This window comes from Podarcis cretensis (assembly GCF_951804945.1).
Source record: "Podarcis cretensis genome assembly, chromosome: 12".
Lineage (NCBI taxonomy): Eukaryota > Metazoa > Chordata > Lepidosauria > Squamata > Lacertidae > Podarcis > Podarcis cretensis.
Window position 1 is genome coordinate 19471205 of NC_137181.1, and position 16749 is coordinate 19487953.

Genomic DNA, 16749 nt, shown 5'->3' on the forward strand with positions numbered 1-16749 from the left:
CGCATGGATCACTGTGGCCAAGTCGGGGCGGGAAAGGTAAGGGACCAACTGCTTGATGCGGCGAAGGTGGAAAAATGTCGCCTTGGCTGTTGCTGTAACCTGCGCCTCCATGGAAAGGGAGGCGTCAAGGATTACACCCAAACTCTTAACGGAAGGCAATGGCACTAATTGGGCCCCCGCAAGAGAAGGGAGTTGGTCCCTCATCCCCATGCCATCCTGACCTAGCCATAGGACCTCTGTCTTCGAAGGATTTAGTTTCAATCGGCTCCCACGAAACCATCCAGCCACAGCTTCCAAGCATCTGGTCAGTGTGTTCGGGGTCGAGTCGGTGTGGCCATCCATCAGCAGATAGAGCTGAGTGTCATCAGCATATTGGTGACAGCCCAGCCCAAAGCTCTGGATAATCTGGGCAAGGGGGCGCATAAAGATGTTAAAAAGCATCGGGGAGAGAATTGCGCCCTGCGGCACTCCACACACCAAGGAGTGGCGCGATGACATTTCCCTCCCTAGTGCCACCCTCTGTCCCTGACCAGAGATAAAAGAGCACAACCAGTTACGGGCTATGCCCTGTATCCCCACGTCTGCGAGGCGGTGGTCCAGAAGATCATGATCGACCATGTCAAAGGCTGCTGACAAATCTAAAAGGATCAGCAGTCCTGACCCGCCTCGATCCAGGTGTCTACGGAGATCATCTGTTAGGGCAACCAGAGCCGTCTCCGTCCCAAAACCAGGATGGAAACCGGACTGAAATGGATCTAATGCCGATGTTTCCTCCAGAAACCTACCAAGCTGTTCAGCAACCGCTCTCTCAATTACCTTACCCAGGTATGGAAGATTTGAAACTGGGCGGTAATTGGAAAGGTCTAAGGGATCTAATGAAGTTTTTTTTAAGAGTGGACACACCACTGCTTCCTTCAGTTCCCCTGGTAATGTCCCCGTGTCAAGGGACAAATTGATAATTTCAACCAGGGGGGTCCGCACAACATCTGGACACTCCCTAATCAGCCAAGACGGGCACGGATCGAGGAGGCAGGTGGTGGGCCTACCAACTTGGAGGAATCTATCCACATCAGTAGGGAGTATCCGATCGAAATGGTCCAACACTGGACCTGAAGTCAGTCGAGGGGCCTCCAGTTCAGTCACTGTATCTAAATTGGCAGGGAGGTCACGGCGGAGCAACAGGACTTTCTCCGCAAAAAAACTCGCGAATGCCTCACAGCTGTGGGTCGAATTTGTGCTTAAATTTGGTTGTCCTCCTAAGGACGTTATTGACCTAATTATTCTAAAAAGTTGTGCCGGGTGAGAGCTAGCGGATGCAATGGAAGCTGCAAAGTAAGATTTCTTAGCAGCTTTCATAGCCGTCTCATAGGCTTTCATAAGCGTCCTATAAGATGTTATTGAGGCTCCGTCACGAGTCCGTCGCCATACTCGCTCTAGCCGTCTGAGATCCCGCTTCATTTTCCGGAGCTCCTCAGTAAACCAAGGGGCCCGGTTTCGACGGGGTCGCAGAGGGCGCTTAGGTGCGATCTCATCAATGGCTGCCAAAAGCCGGTTATTCCAGTCCTCAACAAGGTCATCTAATGAGTCGCCAGGAGGAGCAGGGTTCCGCAAGGCTTGTCGGAATCTATCAGGATCCATCAGTTTTCGTGGACGAGCCCAAATAGGTTCGCCACCCGAGCCAGGGAGGAGTGGGAAGTCAATCTTGGCTTTCAGGGCGTAGTGATCAGACCATGGCACTTCCACAGCAGGGAGCATGATCACATCTATGCCAGCCCCAAAGATCAGATCCAGCGTCTGGCCTGCTTGATGAGTGGGGCCCAAAACAACCTGGGAGAGCCCTAGTGTTGCCATGGAAGTCACTAGGTCCAGAGCCTGTGAGGAGGGAGCGGCATCGGCATGGACATTGAAGTCTCCCAAAACCAGTAGGTTTGGGAACTCCAAGGCCCAGCCCGCCACCACCTCCAGCAGGTCTGACAGGGTGGCTGCAGGTGTGCTGGGTGGTCGGTACACCAGCCAGACAGCCAAGCTCTCCTTGGTGCCCCACACGAGACCAACACATTCAATGCCGGAGATCGTCGGTGATGGCAGAGCTCTGAAAGAGCAACCCTCCCGGAATAACGCCGCTACTCCTCCCCCCCGACCCACAGTCCGCGATTGATGAAGGACAGAGAAACCTGGAGGTGTTATCTCATGTAGGGAGACTACTTCGCCTTCCCGTACCCAGGTCTCCGTCACGCAAGCCAGGTCAATCCCCTGCGAGACAAAAAAGTCACGCATGGTGGTGGTTTTGTTGCCTATGGACCTGGCATTGCACAGCACCAATGACGGAGGTGTGTAATCCTTGCTCTCTTAAATGGTTATCTTTTGGATAACCATTTACTTATTCTGAATACTTATAGCACACCTTTGGCCTCTTGAGTTCAAAGTCAGCTAATTTTTTATTTTTATTTTTAAATAGCAAAAAACTAGGCAGTTAAAAGAGCAGCAATTGATGATTTCAACAAACTATTGCCAGCAACCCAGGATTGTAACCTAGGGTATGATCCCCTTTTGCAAACAAGGTACAATTTGCACAAACCAGTATGCCAGGCTTGGATAGAACAGCAAACTATGTTTTCCTTCTTAAGCAGAATTGGAATCTTTGAAGTGCTGTGCATAAGGAAAGGTGAGAATAGTGTGCACAAGCCTATGGCTTGTGTGTTTGCTCTCATAACCATGGTTTAGTGGTGCATCTGCCCCCTGTGCTTCTGACAAAAAAAAATTGTATTCATTGTTTTATAAACTATTGTCACCATTAGTAGTGAAAACTAGGATGTGAATATTGGAAATAAATAATACTTCCTTATTTTTATTTTTCTGGGTACTGCTACCCTATTTGTGCTCCTGAAATCAAGCCGTATATTATGTAAGTAGCGCAGGGCATAGAATTTTTTGTGTGCCTTAAATATTTATTTGTTATGACATTTGGTTTTATAGACAAGAACCAATTCCATGCATAGAATATAAAAGTCAAAGCCCTATGAGATCATTTTATTATTTTAGATGTGATGCTGGCAGTGAGGTGAAATGAGCAAGGACAGTTATTGTGTATTCAGAACATGTGTGGATTGTTCTAAGGGAAAAGGCACATTGACTCTTATCCCCTTGAGTTTAACATGTGATTTATTTATTTTTAGTTAACTATTGAAAAACTAACACACTGTTTAATCTTATTAACTATGTTGTGTTTAACCCTGTTCTGTGCACTATAGATTGTATTACAGTTTGAGGTTTATTTGTCATTGTCACCTACGCTTTCAAGAGTTTTTCACTGCCCAAGTTGAAAAATGGCAGTGGGTACATATAGTATAGTACATCTCTTCCAACACCGGCCAAGAAGGCTTCCAAACATGTATAAATGGAAGACATTTCAGGTTTAATAATAATAATAATAATAGGAATTTTTCAAGGACTCTACAGTCGTACCTCGTTCTCAAATGCCTTGAAACGCCAATGTTTTGGCTCCCAAATGCCGCAAACCCGGAAGTGAGTCTTTCGGTTTGCGAACATATTTTGGAAGCCGAACATCCGACACAGCTTCTGATTGAGTGCAGGAAGCTCCTGCAGCCAATTGGAAGCTACGCCTTGGTTTTTGAATGTTTTTGGAAGTCAAACAGACTTCCGGAATGGATTCTGTTCGAGAACCAAGGTACGACTGTATTGGGATGTGGCATTACCCAGTTTTAAAGATGAATTTACACAGCTCCTAACATTGTTGACAAAACTCAGATTAAGAATGTTACTGGTAACTATAAAAATACCAAAACATTTCTTGGTATAAGTAATATTGTATCTATTTGGGCATTACGCTGCTCTATTACAGTGTTTCCCAACCTTGTGCCTCCAGCTGTTTTTGAACTACAACTCCCATCATCCCTGACTAGCAAGACCAGTGGCAAGGGATGATGGGAATTGTAGTCCAAAAACAGCTGGAGGCACAAGGTTGGGAAACACTGCTCTATTAAGTACTCATCTGTTAGTGATTGTTTGGAATTATGATAGTTTAAAAGTGTGTGCTAATTGCTATTTATATAGTGCTCTAGAGTGTTTGAAGAACTTCATATGTAATCCTTACAGTAGCCATGTAAGAAGAGCTGAGGCTGCCTTGTTGAAGTGAGATTTAAAATTGGGACTGCAGGTCACACTCTGATGCAACGTGTTGTATTGTACTGACATGCAAATGGCAATTTAGTCACGTTGATATATGGCATGGAAGCCAGTGGAATTGCATGAAATGAAGTTTATGAAAGTAAAAATTTAGTATCACACTAGTTCTGATAATATTGGTTGCAACCCAGCAAAGAAATGCTGCAGCCCTCCCCTCCCAAGATTTTCCTCTCATCAGTTGCAGAATAACGTAAACCAAAAAGTCTTTATGGCTTTTACAGCTTGCTGTGGAACTTTTCTGTGCATGTAGTTTGGATTGTAGCCAAAATAACTAGGAAGAAGAATGAATAGATTGGCTGTTCTTTGGTATAATTTAGCAAGTACAATCAGAGATAGCGTCTTACCTGTAACGTTTTTAAAGGCAGTGAGGTATAGGCTGTAAGCATCTACCCAAATGATGACAAAGCATGACTAATTATTGTGTCACCAAAAAATGTATCCCAAGGAAATGATTAAGCAGCCTTTTCTAGGCAGTAAATGATTACGTATCAAAAAGTACTAAATAGAAGCAGTCAGCCATAATGAGATCTTTAAAAGATACATCTGAAAAGGACTTTAACTCACTAATAGCAAACCATGTTCTCCTTCTATGTATGTGAGTTCTCAGACTACCAACAGGCGCAGAGATAAGAAATGCTTGCTTTTTAAACAAACCGCATTTTCTCATAATGTCTGAACTTAGAGCTTTGGTTTGTTTAAACTCTTGTGAAAGCAGTAACAAAATAAGATTTCAGATCCTGATTTCTTATTTGCATTTGGTATTTGTCTTTCTCTTTTACAGAGAAGAATGTAAATCTGTACCAAGCTTTAACACTAATTATTTCAAAGCAAGTATTTTTGTTTATTGAAATGCAGAACTTCCAAAACACCCAAAACATGTGATTAAGTGCTTATTCTGGATTTTTTAAAATGGCTCAATACCAACAATGGGATTTTAAAAAAACTACAGTGGTGCCCCACAAGACGAATGCCTCGCAAAACGAAAAACCTGCTAGAGGAAAGGGTTTTCCGTTTTTCGAGGCGCTTCGCAAGACGAATTTCCCTATGGGCTTGCTTCGCAAGACGAAAACGTCATGCGAGTCTTGCGATTTTTTTCGATTTCCCCCCCCCCCTTTTTCTAAGCCGCTAATAGCCGCTAAGCCGCTAATAGCGCTAAGCCGCTAATAGGGGTGCTTCGCAAGACGAAAAAACCGCAAGACGAAGAGACTCGCGGAACGGATTAATTTCGTCTTGCGAGGCACCACTGTAAATTTCAGCCAACCCATTCAACTCAGCCTTTCTCAGGGTAGTGATTTTTGGGGGACAGGGGAATGGAATTTGTAGGAGTGTTTTACAGATAGATGGGTTTTTCCTGTGTCTCCTATTTTAGCTGTAGTCTCAACATTGTGGTAGTCACTTTGCCAATGGTTCTAGGAACCATAATTGCTGCTGCAACTTGTGTGGTTTTTATGTATGTATGATAGCAGGATGGCTCAAAATGTGAATTTCTAGTACTTATGAACATAATAATCCAAGCAATGGCTTAGCAAAAACAAACTTAAGTTTCTTGATTTACTGGTTGTAGTTTGGGGGAGACATACCAAGGTTTCGGGTTCTGACGCAGTGCAAAGCCAAACCATGGCTTAGCCCTAGGTAGTACAACAGGACCAGGGGAGGAGTGAATTCCCTCTTCATTTGTTAATCATGGTTTATATATGTGAATTGGACCATTATTAGAGATGCTATACATGAAGGCTCATCCTTCATGGTTGCCTCTTTCTTCACAGGCAGTAAAAAAAATCCACTGAAATTTCCCATTAATATCCCATTAATGAAATACCAGTCAGTATGGTAGGTGGTTATGTGTGTGAGGAGAGAGCGCTATATACTGCAGATATCTTAGGAAGCTACCTTTTTGTGTTAGATTATTTATCCAGTTAAACTGGTATTGCCTACTCTGATTTGTAGCAGCTTTCCAGTATCTTGAGCAGGGAGGTCTGAAATCTGCTACCTTCTCCTTTTTTTATTAACGGGTGGTGCCATTGATTGAACCTGGACATTTCTCTGCAAAACATGTGCACTGGGATCCATTGAGAACCGAGCCAACTCTTACCTGTATATCCCCACCTAGGGTTCTATTTCATGGTATGACTTTGGGAATATAGGAATCTGATGCCAAACCAGACCATCAGCCCACCTAGTACAATATTGTCTACACTGGCTGGCAGCAGCTCTTCAGGGTTCCTAACAGGAGTCATTTGCAGCCTTACCTGTAGAAGCCAGATATTGCATGCAGAGCATGTGGCCCTTCCTCAGTTTGATAATGTGCTGGGATATGTATGCATGCATGTATATGTATATACAGTGGTACCTCGGGTTACATACGCTTCAGGTTACAGACTCTGCTAACCCAGAAATAGTACCTCGGGTTAAGAACTTTGCTTCAGGATGAGAACAGAAATCGTGCTCCGGCGGCACGGTCGCAGCTGGAGGCCCGATTAGCTAAAGTGGTGCTTCAGATTAAGAACAGTTTCAGGTTAAGAACAGACCTCCGGAACGAATTAAGTTCTTAACCCGAGGTACCACTGTATATGAGAGTCTGTGAGAGCATATATAGCACAATAGCACCTTGATATTCACTCGATGGCTACAGTAGAATGGTCAGGAGTGTTTCTAATCTATTTCATTAGTTGACTTACACACACAGCAGGAAATACTCCCTTCCTTTGGGTGTGGTGTTAAAGGAGATAATACTACCAATTTTAAATCTTTTTAAAATCTAATTGCCATTTCCCATGGTATTATTCTGTATGGGATTCTCATGTAATACGAGAAAAGTTTTTCTTTTCATTTCATGAGTTTACAACATAGAGTTAAGTAAACAATGCACACTGGAAATAAAGATAGATTAATTCGGCTGGGAACACTCACACAGCTGTATACATTATGTTGGAGGGCTTCTTTTAGAGTATGCTTCTGCCAGTTATTGGGGGGCGAGAAGCAATAAAGGGCACTGAGCGCCCACTGAGCACCAAAAACACTATTCTGGAATTTCTCTGACTCCTGCTGCTTCATCTCCACACATTCCTTGAGGACTAGAAACTCTATTGTATATATCTGTCGACTTGTTCAATAGAAGCCAAGATTCTTACCAATCTTATGTATTCTATCATATAGAATATTTTATTATCATTCTAACATTTTTATGTGAGCTGCTTTAGGGCCCTTTTTAGAGCTGAAAAGAGGCCTGTAAAATAACTGTGATAATTGTGATTTACACACAGCCTCCCCATTTCTAAATCTCAGATCTCATTTTTTTACACATTTTGAAGCCATTAAAGCAGGATGGGGACCTTCTGGCCTTCCGGGTGTTGTTGCACAATACCTCCCATAACCCCAGATCATTGGCCATCCTGGCTGTGGCTGATGGGAGTCGGTGTCCAACAGCAGCTGAAGGGCCACAGGCCCCCCGCATCCTTGCTTTTGAGTTGGGAAACGGGGGGGGGGGGTCACAAATTGTCTGAATTGTTTCTTCTTTTTGTTATGGGTAGGAGTCTAAAAATGAGAGGGTAGGAAGCCTCACTTTTGCTGCATGATTAGGTGCTCATGATTTGGCTTTCTTGGGTGGGAGCATCTAAAAGTCTGAGTTCTAAAGGAAATGGTGAACTTCCTTTTACTGAAGATAGACAGACATTGGGTTATGTATGTACTAGGCAGAAATTTCCTTTTTACCTCACCTTGAATATGTAGTGAACATGCTGCTTTTAGGAGAGCAATGCCACATGGCAAAAAAGTCAAACCATGTAACAGCTGTCCTGGTTGGTGCTGGTGATTGGAGAAAACTCCCAAGAATAGCCTGTCATTATAGGGCTTAAATTGTATGATTCTTTTCTGTCTCTTGACTGATCCTCCTATTACATGAATAATGAGATAAGTGTTTCCAGGTTTAATATGGATGAACAAAGAAGCTTAGTTTTCTACTTATCTTTTTTTCTCTCAGTAAGATAGTAGTCATCATAGGGTGCTGCCTCTTAATGATAGTTGGGATTTTTTAAAGCAAGTCATGCCTTTATGAAGGCTAAGGTATGATGTGGAAATACTGCTGTGTAATACATACAGGCTGTGGTAAGCTGTGTAAGAACTATTTATATTCTAAACAAAATTGATTTTGTGTAGCTAAATATGGGCTTTTAAGTTACACCCGGCTGAATAATCTCTTCTTGAAGAAGTTTTGGGTGGGAAGCATCTATGGTGCTGAGTTTGCTCAAAGAATGAGGCAATAACTTTGCTTCCACCAGAAACTGCATTAAGAAATGTCTGGTGAATTGTTGTACAGGTAACAATGGTTCTACACAGGGGTTATGTTCTTGACTCCTGCACATGTCGGTGGAGCATGCATAAGCCTGCTCACCCTGTTACACCCTGCCCCCTTTCCTGGCCACTTCCTGGTTGCAGTGATGTGCACATGCGCGGTCACATGCATATTGGACGAGCATAAAACAGTCATTGCCTCTATTGTGATTTCTGGTTGCGGGGGGAGTGGGAGTGAGATTTTTGTAAGGTAAGGGTTTTCAGACTAACAAAATGAACTAAGGTGATGACAAAATGCTAGTCAGCATCTGCTACACAATTAAAACTGCATTTGCTAATTAGATGTCTTTATTTGTAGGAAATAAATAGTTTCCCGTCATTTGAAAAAGTAAAAGCTGATCCTTATTAGGGATCTGCCTCAACTACAATGCTTGTTTTGAAATGCATTGTGGTGCTTTGGAAAACAGGCCACCTCAGTCCAAAGTGCTTTGCAGTCTGCTAAAACTATACAGTGGTACCTCAGGTTAAGTACTTAATTCATTCTGGAGGTCCATTCTTAACCTAAAGACCACTTTAGCTAATGGGGCCTCCTGCTGCCGCCGTGCCGCCAGAGCCCGATTTCTGTTCTTATCCTGAAGCAAAGTTCTTAACCTGAAGTACTTTTTCTGGGTTAGCGGAGTGTGTAACCTGAAGTGTATGTAACCCGAGGTATCACTGTATATTTTCCCATCAGATCATAGAATTGTAGAGTAGGAAAGTACACTGAGGGTCATCTAGTCCAACCCCCTGCAGTGCAGGAATCTCAACTAAAGCATCCATGACGGATGGCCATCCAACCTCTGCTTGGAAACCTCCAAGGAAGGAGAGCCTATCACCTTTCAAGGGAGACAGTTCCACTGTCAAACAACTTTTACTGTCAGAAAGTTATTCCTGATGTTTAGCTGGGATCTTCTTTTGAGTAATTCAAAGCTGTTGATTTGAGTCCTGCCCCGAACAGGAGAAAACAAGCTTTCTCTATTTTCCATGTGACAGCCCTTTCAGTATTTGAAGATGGCTATCATATCTCTTCTTAGTCTCTTATTTTCCAGGCTAAACATACCCAACTTCCTCAACCATTCCTCATAAGACTTGGTTTCCAGACCCTGTCTTCTGTGGCAGTTTGGTGTCATCTGCAAATTTGTTGAGCATCCCCTCAATTCCGTCATCTAAAGATGAACAACAACAGGCCCAGGAGGGAACCCTGCGGCACCCCATTTGTCCCTTTTTCCCCAGGATGACGAGGAACTCTCTGGGTTCAGTCAGTCAACCAGCAACAAATCCACCTAACAGTTACCTTCTTCAGTCCACATTTTACCAGCTGTTTTTACCACAAGACTATGGTGGTGGACTATGTCAAAAGCCTTACTGGAATCAAGATACACTATGTCTCCAGCATCCCCCTGATCTTTTGTCGTGGTTCCCTGGTCAGAAATCAGAAATGCATGGAATTAAGATGTTAATAAAAGCAAGCCTAGTTGGGAGAAATTGAGATTCGTTTTCTCATGCAAGAGCCCCCAATACTGACCCATAACAAATTCTTTTTTTTTAAAAAAAAAAGGTACACCCACATTTCCCCTGTGCTTCATGTACTTGTGATAAAAGAGGTATTAGTTAGTTTCTACAACTGTACACTGTATTTAAATTTATAGTTGGAATCACTGCAGTGATGTGGGGATGTCGTGGATTCTTTTGTAGTTTTTTTCTAAGTATATTGAATACCTTTCCACAATTAAACTATACAATACAGTCATACCTCGGGTTACAGACGCTTCAGGTTGTGCGTTTTCAGGTTGTGCACCGGTCTGAACCCGGAAGTACAGTGGTGCCTCGCAAGACGAAATTAATCTGTTCCGCGAGTCTCTTCGTCTAGCGGTTTTTTCGTCTTGCGAAGCAAGCCCATTGACGGCTTAGCGGATTAGCGCTTTTAGCGGCTTTTAGCGGCTTATCGGCTTAGCAGATAAGCGGCTTAGCGGCTTAGAAAAAGGGGGGGGGAACCCGCAGGAACTCGCAAGACATTTTCGTCTTGCGAAGCAAGCCCATAGGAAATTTGTTTTGCAAAGCACCTCCAAAACGGAAAACCCTTTCGTCTAGCGGGTTTTCCGTCTTGCGAGGCATTCGTCTTGCGGGGCACCACTGTACCGGAATAGGTTACTTCCAGGTTTCAGCGCAGAAGCACTAAATTGTGCTATGCGCAGAAGCGCCGAATCGTGACCCGCGCACACGCAGCGTTGTGGGTTGCGAACACTGTGGGTTGCAAACGTGCCTCCCGGACGGATCACGTTTGCAACCTGAGCTTCCACTGTACTACTAACATGAATAAAGCTCAAAGTAGTAATTCATATGCAAACATGCAAATGCAGTTAAAGAAAAAATACTGTTACATGAGATCTGTGTATTTGTCTGTGTTTTTCTATGCTGTGTTTTTCATGCCTATTTCTGATCTGTAGAGCTTTGCTTCCAGAAGGACAGAATACAGTATTCATTCTGCTTTTACTGCAACATTTTAAACAGTGACTGTATATGTATAACTTTCTTTTTACTATGCAGTTAACAGTGCTATGTATATACTCTTGACATAAGTCCTTGTATCAAAGGAATAGAAATAGTTAACTAGTTCAATTATTTATATTTTATTTTACAGGCAAATTTCAAGTTTCTCATCTGGATTGGATTATTAAACTGCTTTGTGGTCTGCGGATCTGCCCAACAAGGTAAATGGAAATATGTACAGGTCTAGAAAACGTAGACTGTTTTTCGATTCTACAGTGCAGGTGACCTATTAATTCCAGAGCTATCCAGTGTAAGCTTGCTATGCTTGTTTTGAATTGATTCAAGGGCAAATGCTGCCTGTTTCACTTTCATACAACATTAATCCATATTGGTTTAACCTCTTTGCTCATGTCTCTGAAACTGTTGGCAAAGAGGACATATGAACAGGAGGAATGTTTGCCCTGGAGAAGAGATTGAGCTGTATCTTCAGAACCACACTCTTGTTTCTCTAGTGTAGCCACATCTGAAGGATGCTGACCTGCACCTACAGCTTGAAGTTGTACTCTTGTCCCATGTCAGGTCATTTGAAATATTATGCACCTCTTATTCTTCCAAGTAAGAAAAACCAAACAGCCTTTCCGAACATGCAGTGTAATAGATGCAGGTGTAATTTCTCTTGCAGAACGTCTTTACGTTCCGCCGTTTCATCCTTTATGTTTGGAATTCACCTGCATCTATTTCACTGTTTGTACATACAATGGAAAATCTAGATTAGCGTCACCTTTTCATCATGTGTGTGTAGTGCAATGAATGCATGTGCAATTTGTAGTGGTTTTCATGGTTTTTCTTATGTGGAGGATTGTTCCATGGCATTTGAAGCAGTCCTAATTAGGATTGAAGCATTCCTAATTAATGAATTATGATTGGCACAGAAGAAATGTGCATTGGTGCTCCAACTTTCCCTCTAGGCTCTGTGCACTTGTGGAATTGATTGTTAAGCAACACTTGCAATCATGTGTTAATTATAGATATAATGATTAGTTTGAACCTCAGTTTATGGCTAGTAAGACATCTACTTATACAGTACATTAAGTTAGGTATGTGTTATCATTTGTTTAAAAAAACCCTTTGCATTTTCTTATAGGTGGGAGCAATTGTATAAAAGCTAATGCTAAATCATGTGCTGATTGTATACAAGCTGGACCAAATTGTGGATGGTGCAAAAATGCAGTACGTATTTTTAGAAAATATATTTCCTTTGCAATATTTTGTTTCCTATTTCATTTTATCTGTAGCTATTCTTATACATTCAATAACTTTTTATGATACACTCATTTGCATTGATAAATAAGCTGCAAATGAAAGCTACAGGTTTCTTTGGTCAGTGTTAGACTCTACAAAGTGCAGAACAGATGTGAACAATAAGTCTGCTGCGGTTAAAATTTTGGTGGTGGAGATGTGGAGACTGTCATGTATGTTTAAGATTGGCTTTGTGAATAACAATTCCTAGCTTGGGGGTTAAGTTGTTGTTGTTGTTGCCACTGTTATTTTGGAACTGGTAGGAAACAGTGTTGGCAGCAGCATCAAGACCAGCAAAGATTTTTTCCTCAGAAATAACCTTCCTTGTTTTAATGATCCCCTGGTGCCTTTGGAAGATGCTTTTGTGCACATGGAAAGGTTTTTGAGAGCCAGTGGTTAGTGCTGGAATAAGAATACAGAGACTCTGTTTCTAATCACTACTCAGGCCATAAAACTCTGTGGGCGACCTTACACACTCTCAACCTAATTACCTCTCAGGGTTGCTGTGACGATTAAATGGGTTGCAGGACTTCTGTGCTGCTTTAAAGTTCCTGTAAGGTGCAAGGTGAAAGACTGCTTTCTCCATGACAATACACGATAGGAAGTAGCAAGAGCAAGACCTTCTCTTAGTGCATCTGAGTTCCCTGTTTGTATCTGGGTGAAACACCTTTGCCTTATTTCCCAACTCCTCTGCATGTGCCAGAGGATTTGGAGATGGAATGGGTCTGTTTGTTTCACACAGCAGAATAAAAAGACCCTGGTGCAATTTGAGGGTAAAGAGATTCCTCATTTGGTGCTTTGTCCACAAATTCAATTTGCAGGGAAGGGATTCCACCTCACCCGTGACCAGCAGGAGAGAAAGTGCAGCTGAGTTGTACACAAACAGGCAGATTTGCAAGGAAAGATTCCTTGCCATTTCTCTCTTTTAATACGTGTGTCCCTTATGCATCAGTTGAAATATAGTGACTTATTTACAAGTTATCTATCAAATAGCATGCTGTCGCTGTTCTCCATTTCTCCCCGTCCCAGCTCTTCTACTTTCCAACTGTAATGATCAGCTTGGCACTACTGGCTGTATCCATATATAGCTTAGTTCACACTGCTGTTTTTCCATCCCCCCTTCCCTACACAGGGACAGGGGTGTTTGTCATGTGGACATAAGTAGTTGAAATAGTCTGAGGTCTCTTGAATGCCAGGTGAAGGAGGTAGAGAGGTGAATTCTCTGAAACGATCCACGTTGCCCTGATTAGCTAGAAGCACTTGCTATCTGCAGTTGGAACCAGGCGAATGGGTAAATTCTTCACTCTGTTGCTAAAATCTTTTTTTATTTTAAGAATGCAGTCTCCTTAGGCTTTGTCCTCTTCCCTTTGCCAGTGGCAAGGACTCTGCCCCCTCCCAAGTTCTCCCTCATAGTTATTTAAAATCATTCCACTCCGGAGTCTCTCTGTCTGGATTTAATTATATTCTCCTGGTGATATTAGAAGAGCAGTAACTTTAGCTGCAGACAAAGCAGGTGGACAGGGAAACAGAATTTTCTGTGCATTTTAAATCTAGTTTGACTTCTGGAATGTCCTGAGTCTTAAGTTCTGATACAATCCTTAGGCCCAGTTTCTCAGAGGTGGTTAAACCTCTGTATGGAATGTACTATTTCAGACTGCAGATCGGGACTTGCATGCTTGAATACTTCTCCGAAACAACAGCAGCAAAAATAACAAAAATCCATGCACAGAGATAACTGAAAATGCCTATCTTTTACAGGCCTTTTGATTCATGAGATACCCAGAAGACATAATGTACATAACTTGTTTTTTTTAATTGTGATTGATAGTTTTGTTTTTGATTGCCATAACCCATCCTAAAGTCTACAGACAAAGAGTGGGGTATAATTTTTTTTAATGATAAAAGCAAAATGTTGAAGACTAGGCTAGAGCCCTGCTTCTGACAGCTACAGTTTCCACTAACAGTGAATAGCTTCCTGTGTTTCTAACCTCCAAAATAAAATATCTGTATTCTGCTTTGCCACTTTGCCCTGGCCTTTGACACCCGAGGTGCATATTTTCAGGACCCACTCTACTGCTGTGAGCATAAATTGTTTTAAACTGTTGAATAGTAAATTTCAGCAACCTGCCTTGGAACCTTACAGTGAAGAAGTCAAATAAATTACAGTAGTATGCTGTGTTGTATGTTGAAGCCAGAAAAGGCAAAACTTAACTTGGTCCCTTTTTGTTTTTCCACTGCTTGTTAATTCTAATAGTTCCTTTCTAGGGCCATTGCTAGTTTGCACAATTTGTACTCGGTTTGCTGTTTTGTTCACTGGTGTTTTCCCACTAAACTGCAGGGGATAAATACAACGTATGAACTGGGCTGTCTGACAGATACAGCAAAGAGCAGTTCCTAGCCTCCTAGTCATCCTTTTACAGAAATTACTTCCAGCCCCATCCATGTGTGTGAAAGTGATAAAACACAAATTGCTTTTGTGCTGTAGCATATAATAATGGTTCTTCATTGGATTTTACATGCAAAGTGTCAGGTATTGGCTGTTTGGTCATGTTGTCATGTAAACCAGCAGACAGCAATGACTCACTGTTCCATTCTGGGTCTCGGATGGGCTGCTTTGAGTGTACTTCCTCAGGAACCTGTCTGGCATCTTCCTCTGGGGCTCCTATATATTTAAAATAGGGTGAGCGAGCCATAGCTGAGTGGCAGAGTCCTATGCTTTGCATGGAGAGGGTCTCAGGCCCAGCCCTTCGCATCTCTCGTTTAAAAAGGTCAAGCAGTAGCTGATGTGAAACACCTCTTCCTCAGACCCCAGAGAAATGCTGTCACCCCAATGGAAAGATAATTTAATGGAGAATGTAATGCAAAAAAGATTGTTCAATTATCTGTATTCTATCAAAAGTTATAGCCAAATAACCAGAAAATGGAATTTTTAGAGAGCCAGTCAGGTGTCATCTTGTTTTGGCAATGATGGCTAATAACACCACTTTTTTTTTGGAGTAATACCATAAAATTATATATCAATGGAAAGACAGTTTTGGCTACTAGTGTATATTCTTATCAAGATGCTACAGATGTGTATTGTGTACTTATTTCCAAGAGGAAAGAATCTAACTTTGGCATCCTCCACACTTGAAGGTACGCATACATACATACATACATACATACATAATTTTGCTTGTATGCTGCCTTTCATCCTTCTAACCATGCTCAAGGCAGCTTACAGCATGAAAAAATACATAAGAACATTGTAACAAAAGGAGTCAAAAACAATGAATAAATCAATTTTAAAAGAACACAACCAAACAGAACAGTTTCACATATATCACAACAATATCTAAAATAAAGATACAATAAATCAACAGCAACAACTCCTTGCTCCACCCGCCCAAAACCGCCCCAACCCAAGATTCTGTTCAGCAGCCTCAGCTTTTGTAACTCTCAGGCCAGGTGAAAAAAAGGCTTTCAAGGCAGGGGGCAGGTCCTCCAGGACTGAGAGCTGTGATGGGGTAGCTCTACATCAAATGAATACATTACTCCCTCCCTCCCTTCAGAAGTGATCTCGCTAAAATTATGTATAAAAGCTTCCTGGTTTTGGTCTCTTCCTCACAGTTGCAGGCACACTAACAATGACAATGTGCAGGGCCCCCTCCAGATTTGCTGGACTAAACACTTATTTTTGTCCCGCAACTGGGCTGTTTTTCTGGCTGTGTTGTCTCTCGAGTTCAGTTCCTGCCATGTCTCCTCTGCCTCTCTGGCACTTGGCTCCTGGCAAGAGCCCAGCTGGTTTTGGCTTTACTGCTCCATCACAACCCCTCTGCTGGAAGCAAGAGCCCTTTCTTTCAAATGCCAGGACTTCTTCCTCTCTGAGTCTGCCTCACATCTCTTTCATTCTCCTCCGCTCCTTGTAGCTTGTGGTTGCAACCGTGACCCACGCCCACACCGGTGTCATGACTCCTTTTCTGAGTCTGTGCCCTTACAGTCTGCCCTGCCCATCCTGCAGCTGTCTCCTGTTTTTGCTAGCTCTGCTAGGCCCTTGCATCTCGACCCTTCCCCCAGGACTTCCTTGCAGGGACAGGTGATAGCTTTGAAACCTACCAAGCCCGCTTACAGCATCTTTCTTGAAAACTACTGTCAAGCTAGTTTACTCTGAACTAGAACATTGCTGAATTCCATTCCATTTTTATGCTGCTTTCAATCATCTTCCAAGGAGCTATTAAAAATAGTAAGACAGCTAAGATAACATTTGGAACAATATTACAGTTTAGTACAAAATTAACAATTAGACTTTGCTGTACCCTGCTGTGTGTATCTTTGCATTTCTGAAAACATACCTTTACTGAAAGTGATCCCCTCCTGCAACTAATACAGCAATACAAAGTGAAAATCAGATTCGGTTTTTTAAATGTCAATGGTATTTTGAATCGT

At 42.4% G+C, this 16749-nt stretch overlaps 1 protein-coding gene across 2 annotated transcripts in view; it reads left to right on the plus strand.

Annotated features, from left to right (window-relative positions):
• ITGB1 (integrin subunit beta 1) overlaps window positions 1-16749 on the plus strand; it is a 38135-nt gene that overhangs the window by 3070 nt on the left and 18316 nt on the right. For both annotated transcript variants that reach the window (XM_079946699.1, XM_079946700.1), the window contains exons 2-3: window positions 11177-11246; window positions 12170-12255. In XM_079946699.1, coding sequence (XP_079802825.1) covers window positions 11177-11246; window positions 12170-12255 — 156 coding nt within the window. The remainder of the gene's footprint in view (window positions 1-11176; window positions 11247-12169; window positions 12256-16749) is intronic.